Source organism: Oppia nitens, unplaced genomic scaffold (genome assembly GCF_028296485.1).
Source record: "Oppia nitens isolate AA-2021 unplaced genomic scaffold, nextdenovo-longstitch-racon4-pilon3 scaffold20_pilon_pilon_pilon, whole genome shotgun sequence".
NCBI classification, from domain to species: Eukaryota; Metazoa; Arthropoda; class Arachnida; order Sarcoptiformes; family Oppiidae; genus Oppia; species Oppia nitens.
This window is the reverse complement of record NW_026533200.1, coordinates 407,953-420,065: the sequence shown is the minus strand read 5'-3', so window position 1 is coordinate 420,065 and position 12,113 is coordinate 407,953. Positions and strand designations below refer to the sequence as shown.

At 25.9% G+C, this 12,113-nt stretch overlaps 2 protein-coding genes across 2 annotated transcripts in view; one reads left to right on the top strand and one right to left on the bottom strand.

Moving 5' to 3' along the window:
- Positions 1–6,287, top strand: part of LOC128953197 (CD109 antigen-like) — a 34,460-nt gene extending 28,173 nt beyond the window's left edge. The window contains 6 exon segments of the mRNA XM_054298671.1: positions 2,646–2,763; positions 2,855–3,447; positions 4,206–4,643; positions 4,645–5,355; positions 5,436–5,601; positions 6,048–6,287. Of these exon segments, the coding sequence (XP_054154646.1) occupies positions 2,646–2,763; positions 2,855–3,447; positions 4,206–4,643; positions 4,645–5,355; positions 5,436–5,601; positions 6,048–6,215 (2,194 nt within the window). The 3' untranslated portion in view covers positions 6,216–6,287.
- Positions 6,288–8,312: 2,025 nt separating this feature from the next.
- On the bottom strand, positions 8,313–10,570 carry LOC128953202 (lysosomal aspartic protease-like). The gene is made up of 3 exons (XM_054298677.1): positions 10,195–10,570; positions 9,438–9,892; positions 8,313–8,867 (listed from the first exon to the last, which is right to left on the bottom strand). Exons 1-3 carry the CDS (start codon positions 10,480–10,482, stop codon positions 8,390–8,392), a joined length of 1,221 nt encoding a protein of 406 aa, XP_054154652.1. The 5' UTR covers positions 10,483–10,570; the 3' UTR covers positions 8,313–8,389.
- Positions 10,571–12,113: the final 1,543 nt, after the last annotated feature.

Genomic DNA, 12,113 nt, shown 5'->3' with positions numbered 1-12,113 from the left:
TATATATATATATATATWTATTATAATTAAATATAATTAGCTGACTGTGTGTGTGTGTGTGTGTGTGTCTAATATAMAGGTATTTAAAAAAACTATATTATATAATATATCTGTTATGATATGRAAAAAATTTGATATTAATTATATTATATTATATTAATTGTATATTTTTTGGTATAGATATCTATATAATTTGCGACATTAACTAAACTAATAATAAAATCCATAGATTTTATTATTATTTAAAAAAATTAATTACTATTACATATATTTTGTTTAATTATTGCATTTTAACTGTTTTTAAAAAATCTAATATGTGCTTGCTTATWAATTGCTACAATTCAACTATATCTTAATAGTATGCTAAATAAAAACTAACAATTTATTTATTTATTTTTTAAATAAATATATATTTAATTTTAAAAAAATTTTTGTTTATCAKTAATATTTATATATCTATATATAACTAGCAATAACTTAATGCAAATATTAAATAGTTTTTTTTAAAAAATAATTTAGCAAAAAAAAATAAATATTTCTATTACTATATTACTATATTMCTATTTCTATTACTTTATTTAWTTTTTATCTCTAAAAACCCATGTCTAGTATTTCCATCAAAACTATTATCACCACAACAACTACTAAAACCACATATAAGATCTAATTGTATACAAATGTGTGGAAATGTATCATCTGATAGTAGGTCTATGTCATCGTCATCAACATTATATTCAACTAATAAAATACGTAAACATAGACATCATAAACAAAATGTAGTACATGTGCAAAATCCAACGGTGCCTCAAGTGATAAAAGTTAGACAAAATTTTGCCGAAACCTGGCTATGGATGACTACTACCTGTCTATCGTATATATAAAATGCTTATTAGTTTTTTGTTTTGTTTTATTAATAGCCTAACTATTATTAACACATTATTTTTAGTTATTTTTTTTTGCTTTATTTTCTACTACTACTACTACTAATAGCTAATGTTTTTTATACAATAGTAATAATTTATTGATTATATATTGATAATTAAATTATAATTATTATTATATATATATATATATATATAATATAGAAAATATGTGCAATTATTGGTATAATAGTAATACTAAATATATACTAGGTAATATGTGATTTTTAAAATATAAATTTTATTATGTCTATGTGTGTGCGTGTGTGTGTGTGTTTTTGAAATTTATTATTAATTTGACTTTAATTTTTTGATTATTAATTAATTAACTATTTTATCATGTTGCATTTTGAAATTTATATATTTAACAATTTTTTTTGAAATTATAAATACTCTATATATATATATATAATTAATTTATAATAATTTATGATATTTAAAGTAATTAATTAATTACATTTTTTTTATATACAATTATACTATATATAGTTTATTTTTATAACAACAAAAATAATTTTTTTTTTWAAATAATAATTATATACAAATGTAAAATTTCAGGGCATTACTATCATAAAAAGGGGGGTAAAATGAGGGCAATGGTTGCTAGACCCATGGCCAATGCTAGACATTTTAATAAAAAGCTAACTACCCGTACATTTGTTGCTGATGATGATGATGATGATACAGGTGCCGATAACTATAATAGCCATAATAATAATAAAAAGCAGTCAATAAAAGTTAGACAAAAATTTCCCGAAACTTGGTTATGGATGACAACTAATATATCGTAAATTTATAATTTATAATTTATTATTATTGTTTTTTTTCAATTGCTTTAATTATTAGTAATAATAATTCCCGCAAATTTTCAAGCAATTTTCCTGCAATTTCCCTGCAATTTGCTAAATGTTAACAAAATGTTAATAATTTATTTTATTATAATTTTTTAATACTTATATATATATATATATACTATTACTTAAATATAAGTAAAAATTATAAGTTTTATTATTATTAAAAAAATTTAAATAGACTTTAAATGATGGGTAATATAATTTTTTTTAAATAATGTGGAATTTTACTTGAAATAAAGTTCCCAGTAATATTTACTCTACAAAAAACATTTAAATTAAATTAATTTTGGTTTTAATTATATTATATAAAATATTATATATAAATATTGTATATTTAATAATTAATTGTATAATTTATTTTAAATATATATTTATTTATTTAAAATTAATTTAAGTTATTTTGAATATAGTATTTAATAATTAATTAGTTTATTTTGAATGCTATTAACTATATTAACAAAAATTAACTAATGTTTAACTATTAACTATTTTGTAAGCATGTTAACTAACACCTACCTACCTAACTAAACTAAACTAAACTAACTGTCCTCTTAATTGCATGTATGTATTGTTTTGCACACACACGCACACACACATACACAAATATAGACATACCTGTCCACACATACATACATACACACAGTTTCTACTATATTTACAATTTAATTAGCACCGGTGGTGATAGTTTTTTTTTTAACTGACTGTCCCTATTAAATATATATATTGTACTGTATATACACCTGTATATTGATATTTTCGGTCATACCATTCATTGCTTTATGTTTTTACTCCTATTTTCTAATTTTTTAAAAATTTTATATACATTTATTAATTTTAATTTTTTTTACAAAAAAAATTATAATAAAATCAGTGGTAACGGTACGGCCGTTATCAACAGTGCCATACCCGACACCATTACCTCATGGTTTATCAGTGCATTTGCCATCGATGATGATACTGGTCTGGGTATAGCTGCCAACAGTGCTAAGGTATGGTATGGTATGGTGTGGGATAGGGATGTGATGATAGCCAGTCAGTCCATACATTATATAACAATTTTATATTGTCTTAAAACTTTAGGTAACCGTTTTTCGGCCATTTTTCATACAACTATCGCTGCCCTACAGTATCATACGGGGCGAGACTGTTGCCCTTCAGGCACAGGTATTCAACTACCAGAGCAAACCAATGCAAGCCGTGATTACAATGGATAACCAGAAACAGGAGTTCCGATTTACCGATGCACCCAATGAAGTGTCGGCCACCGATAATACAACCAAATCCCAGTCGCTGACCATACCGGCCAACGATGGCGTAGCCGTCAAGTTTGTCATTACGCCCACCCGAGTCGGCTATATAGACATCAAACTGACTGCCACATCGGATACAGCCGGCGATGCTATTGTCAAGAAATTGCTGGTCAAACCCGAAGGCCAGACTCAATACTTTAATAAAGCCGTATTGGTTGACCTCCGCAACAATGCCAGTGCCGGCAGTGCCACACCTGAGAAGCGTCTATTCAAACGTAGCCTAGCGTTGACTGTACCCGAAGATGCTGTCACCGATTCGGCCAAAGTGTCGGTGTCGGCCACCGGCGATATTATGGGACCGACGGTCAACAATTTGGACGATTTGCTGCGTATGCCATACGGTTGTGGCGAACAAAATATGCTGTAATTATCAATCAATTTAATTAATTAATTTTTAAAAAATTATAACTACTTATAACTACTAATTAAATAATTTTTTTATTAGTTTTATTATTTATACCTATTATTAATAGTTTTTATTTATTTAATTAACTATATTATTGATATTTTTTTAGATGTTAGTGATCAGTGAACTTTTAGTGATTAAAATTTATATATATAAATTTTGTTAATTAAATTTATAACTATTATTATTAACTTTATTATTAATAATAGTAAAAATTAATTTACTAATAATTAATTAGTAAATGAAATTTTATATATATATATATATATAATTTATTAGTAGATTAATTTACTAATATTATTAACAATTACTATTTAGTTAAATTATTATATCTATCATAATTTAATTTTATAACTAACTAACTAAATAATAATTAATTTATTAATAACAAAAAAAATAATTATTATTTTGTTAGTTAATTATTTATTAAATTAAATTAGATATAATAATTTAACTAAATAGTAGTTATTAATAATATTAGTTAATAATATACAAGTAATATAGTAATTATTATAATAACTATATATAATAATAACTAGTATACAGTGAATCACTATTACATATGATTTATTAAATTATTATAATTATATCATAACTACAGTATTGTACTATACTTTCACATTGATTACCCCCCCCCCTTTAGCAATATGTATTAGCACCCCACCCCCACCCCGGTATCTATCTAATGGTTAATCTTATTTTATTACTAAATTAGTAACTTTGTACCCAACATTGTCGTACTGGACTACCTGACCAAAGCTGGCCTATTAACCGATGCAATTAAATCTAAAGCCCTGAAACATATTGAATCGGGTTATCAACGGGAGCTGACCTACAAACGTGATGACGGGTCGTATTCGGCATTCGGCAAATCGGACAGCGCTGGTAGCACTTGGTTGACTGCATTTGTTATCAAATCATTTTTGCAGGCCCGCGGAAAGGTCGAAATGGACAACCAATCAATTAAACAATCAATTGATTGGCTATTGAGACAACAATTACCGGACGGATCGTTCAACGAAACGGGTGTTGTCCTACATAAGGATATGAAGGGCGGATCGGCTGAATCATCGCCCGTATTGTCAGCCTATGTATTGATTGCTATACTACACGACSAGTCGGCCGATCARTCTSAAGCTACGGGAGTCGGTTATCSAGAAAACTGTCCAACTATTGGCCCGTGAAGTTCAGTCATCGGATAATCCATACGATGTAGCGTTGATGACCTATGCCYTGCATTTGGCCAACAGTACCCATAAAGACCAGGCTTTCGGTCGGTTGACTAGTTTRGCCCAAAAGTCACCCGACTATATGTGGTGGCAGGAGTCGGCTAAAAGTTCAAACACTACCGGTGCTGATGACCAGAAAAAATCGGCACATTTTTCGCTACCCAAGTCCTATGACGTTGAGATGACTAGCTATGCCCTATTGGTTTTGGTGGCCAGGGATGACATTGAATCGGCTGTACCCGTACTCCGATGGTTGATATCCAAACAAAATGCCCAGGGTGGTTTTGCCTCTACCCAGGATACGGTTATCGGTATTCAAGCACTGGGAGCACTGGCCAGTCGGGTAGCATCCGATGGCAAGACATCGATGCAATTGAAGTATCAGTTTGGCAACGATGGCGGAGAAGCCCGCGATATGGCTATCGATGCCCAAAATGCTATTGTTTTGCAACGTCTAGACCTGCCGTCCAGTGTCCGATCGGTTGATATCAGTGCCGAAGGTCAGGGTTCGGCAATTGTCCAGTTGTCCTATCAGTACAATTTGGCCACTGCTTCGGAATCTCCAGCATTTGCTCTAACGGCCAAATTGGACAACAAATCTACCGATAATTTCCTCTATATTAATGTCTGCACACAGTATGTCTCACTACTACAACACGACATACCTGTCCTCTAACACCACTAACTAACTGTGCTTTTAATTTGAAACTATTTAGTTATTTGGACGGATTGGCCACTAATATGGCTGTAATTGATGCCGAACTGCCGTCGGGTTTTGTGGCCGATTTGGAAAAGTTGGACGATATTCGCAAAGTGGACAGTCGTGTCAAACGTGTCGAAACCCAGAAGGGCGACACACAAGTCATACTGTATTTTGATAAAGTATGTGTCCGTCTATTATATAATATATAATAATTTAAATTAAAAACTTTTTGTTAGTTTTATTTTTTACTTTACTATCTGTCTGTCTCTCTGTCTATCTCTCTCTCTCTGTCTATCTCTCTCTCTCTGTCTATCTCTCTCTCTCTGTCTATCTCTCTCTCTCTGTCTATCTCTCTCTCTCTGTCTATCTCTCTCTCTCTGTCTATCTCTCTCTCTCTGTCTATCTCTCTCTCTGTCTATCTCTCTGTCTATCTCTCTGTCTATCTCTCTGTCTATCTCTCTGTCTATCTCTCTATCCATCTCTCTATTACTTCTTTAAAAAACTGCATATAATTATTACATAATTTAATTAAATATAATTAAATATATAATTATTATCTAATTTGTAATACTAATTAGTTATATTATTTTTTAATTATTTTTTTAAATAAAACTCACCCACACAGATTACAGCCGATGAAATTTGCGTACAACTACCGGCACAACGCACCCACCGTATAGCCAATCCAAAGCCCGTACCCGTACAGGTCTACGACTATTATAATCGTCAAAAGGCCGCTAGAGTTGTGTTTGAACCGAAACCGGTGGCCATTAATAATTTGATTGACTTGTAGTTTATTATTATTATTATTATTATTATATAATCACATAATTAATAAAAATTATTATTAATATTATAATTACATAATTAATAAAATTATTATTATTAGGATTAGGATTTATTTTTTCAAAATATTTTTCAAATTGTTTAATTTGATATATAATTAAATATTAAATTCAATAWWAATAATAATTATTATTATCCAAAATATTATTATTATTATTTTTGTTTCTATAAATCTATAATTATAATAATTAATTAATTAATTAACTATTTTTCTAATTATATTTAAATGATTGTTTGAATTGATTATAATGAGCTTATTATTATTATATGCTATTTTTGTATTTAATTATTGATAATTAATTACACTATTGATTATTAAAAAAATAAAAAATTATTGATAAAATTTTYGTTGTTAATTGATTTTTMATAGTCAAAAATCTTTACAATTTATTTATTTAAATTAACTATTAATAAATTTTAAAAGAAAAAAATAATTAACATTTTTTTTTAGGAATTTTTATTCTAAAATTACAATAAAATAGTAAATCATTTTTTWTAAATAAATAAATTTAATAAACTTAAGATAATTTAAGTAAAATTAAATAATAAAAAAATAAAATGAAAATTTTTTTGTTTAGATATGTTTTTCAATTTTTTTAAAACTATTTRCTTAAAAAAATCWATTAATATGTCAATCAATTAATTATCAGTAATTTTTTCTAACAAAAAGTGCATTTTTTTAGTAAATAATCACTTTTTCCAAAAATATCACTTTTTTCCTAAATTTACACATTTTTCCAAAATAATCACTTTTTTCCTAAATTTACACTTTTTTCCAAAATAATCACTTTTTTTCTAAAATTTATACTTTTTTTCCAAAATATATACATTTTCTAAAAAAAGTKCAATTTTTCTAATATATTCATATTTTGCTAAATTRTTTACTTTTTTTACAAYAAAAAAATTRAATATYGAAACAAATTTTTGWTWTTTGTTTAAATTTAATTATTAATTATTTARTTTATAATTTATTTGTTATTAAATAATTATTTTAATAACAAATATAATAATAAGTTTTAAAATATAATAATTTTGTATTTAKTGTATTTATTAGTCTATATTATATTTATCAAAATTATTACACCAAAAAACATTAAATTATTTTATTTTATTAATAAATTTATTTTATTACATAAATATTATTATATAATTAATTTTTTAAATTTATTCATTTAATTTAATCATAAAATTTATGACAAAATTATACTTATATTTATTTAGATAATAAATAATATATAGTTTTTATTTGTTTAATAATTTTTGTTATATTTAATAAATTTAAATAAACAACAATAAAATTTTGTATTAATATATAAAATACRATATATATAACAATTAAATTTTTAATAAATAATAATTTTGCAATTTTAGATTAAATTTTAGACTAAAATTATCATATATATATATATATATATATTATTTTATAAATATTTTTTACTCAAGTATTTTATTTTTTKTTTGTAAACTTATTTATTAMTAATTATTGTTATAATAAGATAATAATTAATCAAACAAAATTAAAAAAATACTTAAATATAATAATTGTCACACAATTCAAGGTTTGTTTTTAAAAAAAATGTTTWATTGAAATCTATATATATATATCAATATTTAGAAAATTAATTATAAATCTAATACTTGAGTATTGTTATCATCATATATACTGTATATACAGTAAAATCTATTGCTAATTGAATTGTTTAAAAAAAATTAAACTTTGATATTATTATTATTATTGATAGTATTATTATTAGTATTATTATCTAAACTTTTATTTTCATTTCATAAAAATATATATTAGTTTTTAATCTCTCTCTCTCTCTCTCTCTCTCTCTCTCTCTCTCTMTMTCTCTCTCTCTATATATATATATATATATATATCTATGTTTAAGTGTCTAGCTTATTATGCTAGATTAATAATAATAATAATWAWAAAAAATTGATAAAATTAATAATTATAACTAATAATTATAAYTAATAAAATAATAGCAATAATAATAATTAAATAAAAAAAATAATTAAAAAAAACAATTTTAAATAAATAATTACTTTATTTATTTATTTTTAAATAATTTAATTAATTAWTTAATTATTTTGATAATAATAATAATTATCAATAGTTTAGACACTATCGGCGAAACCGACCCGTCGATTGCCTAAATCAAACTCCGTATAATAGGGACCAATAAAAACGTCGCCCAATATCCATAGGGGACCGGCCGGTGCCGGGATATCCATACCCATAAAACCGGACATACATACTTCCTGACCCAGTTGTTTGACTCGKAGGACATACTGTTGGGCCGATAGTTTGAATGGTTTACCRCCGATAGTKAGGGTAACGTCGGGCATTTGGCCAACTTTTTGACAGTCGACAATGTATTCGCCGCCTACCGGTGCCGGTGTAGCACCGATATGTTCGTTRAGTGAGGCGATTTCGGCTACAGGTCCGGCAATCAGCGAGGTACCRGTRTCGGCAATGGCCTGGCASCCRCCCTTGCACAGGTCAGTGGATGCKGAACCGGCAGCTACCTGTACGTCATCCATGGTGAATTGCCAGTAGCCGGGTTTGGTAACGGGTACATAGGTAAAGTTGCCCCTGTAGGTAGGTAGGTTAGGTTAAATTATTAGCATTATATAGTACTGTAGTAGTAGTAGTAGTAGTAGTAGTAGTTAGTGATGCATAAAATTGTACTAGCTAGTTTATTTTTGTTGATAAAATGTTTTATAATATCTATTTAATTTATTTTTATTTTATTTTTTTTTAAATAAATAATTAGTTAATTAAATAGTAATTAATAAATTTGTTAATATGTTAACTATTATTATTATTATTATTATTATTATTATTATTATTATTATTATTATTTATAAGTTCTAACTAAACTATAATTATTTATAAATATATACTGTATACAACAAAAAATTGATCTTGTATAATTTTTAAAAATCTATATTTATAATTTATAAAATTATTATTATTATCATGGTAGTAGTAGTAATAGTAGTAGTAGTAGTATAGGAAACCTACTTGTGCTATATATATATATATTTACAATATGATTGTTATAATAAAAAATATTTTCTATGAGCTACCCCCCCCCCACTAGTAGTATAAGTTGGTCAGTTCAATTTAATCTATACCCACACCCACCCACCCTCAACTTACTTGTAATGTTTGGAATCGGAACCGCCGAAAATAATTTCACCGCCCGGCTGTTTGGTCGGATCCCTATTCAAATAAAACGAAAATACCGGTACTTTGACCAGGCCTTGTTTGACCATATTTTCAAACGGTGTGGCCACACCATCGACTGAGATCCTATCGAAACCCATACCYAGGATACCGTCAAATTTGGCCGCTAGAAAAGCTAGACCCGGTTCCTCGGTGGCCTCGCCGAATGTCTGGTCGGTAATTTTGACACTGCCGACACCCATCGAATCGGTAGATAGGAAACCTTTCATACTGCCGGAGCCGTAACGGATTTCCAGTCCAGTACCGTTGGCTTTGTAGGTCATGGATAGGGACGAGTCGTATTTGTTATGTAATTTACAAGCTAGGTCAGTCCATTTGCATGATTTGGACGGTACCCATAGATTGGAGCTACCGGTGTCGAACACTACCTATTTATTTGTTGGTTTTGTTTAGGTGTGGGTGGGACAGGGATGAAAAATTCATACATATAATTTAGTATTTAATTGGTTATACATTTATGGGAGATAGGTATATATATATGGTATAGAGATATACAGTATGKCATAGGGATATATGTGATATGGATACATAGGATATGGATATAAGCGATAGGGATATATAGGATAGATATGTATGTAATAGGGATAGGGTTGTATGGGATATGGATATATGGGATAGTGATATATATATATAGGATAGGGATGTATGGATTAGTAGTAGTATACTGTACTTTAAAGGCTTGCGGCGGTGTTCCCAATGTAATGACACCGAAATACTGTGCGTCCAAATAGTTGGACAACGGCTCCGGTATTGGTTCGGGATCTTCSGTACGGAAACGTCTTGACCAGCGACTGACCAGTGATGGTAGGGCTTCGCTGACTGGTGTGTCCACTTCGTGCAACTGTTGGCGTACAGTCTCAACCTTAACCAACGGTATGCGGTGCAGGTGCTCATCATCGCCGTAGGTTAGGCCCAGTCCGAGGACTAGTAGTAGTGTCGATACAATAGCTAATCTCATGATTTGATGGTTGGGTTAAACAAACAAATCAATTATGTGTTTCACTAATGATTTTTTTTAATGAGATATTTGTGTCTTTATATACCATAAAAAAAATATTATTTTTTTTTAATGTACTTCAATGTACTAATCAATTGTACTATTATTATTGAAGTATTGTTTTAAAAATAAAAACTAATTGATTGTTTTATTGTATTATTATTTTTTTWGATAATAAATATCTGTATAATATGGTGTGTATGTRTGTGTGTGTGTGTGTGTGTGTGTGTGTGTGTGTGTCTACAAGTGTTGCCAAACTACAGGTATAAGCTATTAACTAAAAAATTTTTTATTAAATAATTAAATTTCATTTATATATATATTCATAATATATAAACAAAATTATTATTTTTTTTATTACTAATTGAAATTTATGTTTGTATTTTTTTTAATTGTTGAAATATATTATGTTTGATTCTATATATTAATTTTTTTTAAATATAATTATTTATTTATTCTTACTTAATTATTTTTATTAATAATTGGTAACACTAGTTATATATATATATATATATATATATATATATTTTTACACTATCATATCATATAATAGTACTATATATATATATATATATATATATATTTTTTTTCACATAAAACGGATATATTTTTACTAATATATAGATTTTTTAAAAAAAATAATTTTCTAATCATACGATTGACAAACATATATATATATATATACACATGACATGATAAGTATTATATACTGTATATATATATATTAAATATATATATCATTAATATATATATATATATATATATATATATTATTGTCAGGTTCACTAAATTTTTTATCATTAAATCTATATATAGTTATAATTAGATTAATTAATTAATAAATATAATTATTGATTAATACTTAGTTTAAAAATAATAAAATCTTTATTAATATATTAATATATATATATATATATATCATATGATCCAATATAAGTATATATTATTTGAGTACAAAATTTTTTATTGTAATAATTAATAGTTTTATTAATTATATTTAATACTAAATTAATAAATCATATTATTATTATTATTTTTTGTAAACAAATAAATAACTATAATTATATAATTTTTTACACTAATATTTATTATTTAATTAAACTTATATTAATACCTAAATTAATTTTACATATATTTTAAAAAAATAAAATAATATTTTACACAATTTTAGTTATAACTAAAATAAATATATTTATTTTAATATTCTATACTTTTCAAATTTATTATTATTGTTTAAATTAACTTTTTATTGTAATAAATTATTGTTGTAATATAAAAATAATAATAATTGTATATGTATTGTTTTATCAATATAAGTTTTATTAATAAAAAAAATTGTAAAAATTAAAAAAAAACTAAATTTCTAAACATGTAAAATTGTAGATAATTGTTTCCTAATGTTATCTAGTTAAATTTTAGGTTAAATCAAAAAATTATAGTTAATATAGTTAAGTATAAAAAAGACAATTTAGTATAGCTATTGAATAAAAAAAACTAATTTTTATTAAATGATTAATATCATTGGTRTCRTAAATGATWTGTGTGTTAAAAAAAACTTAATTAAGTTTATAATTAATATATAAAATAACTTA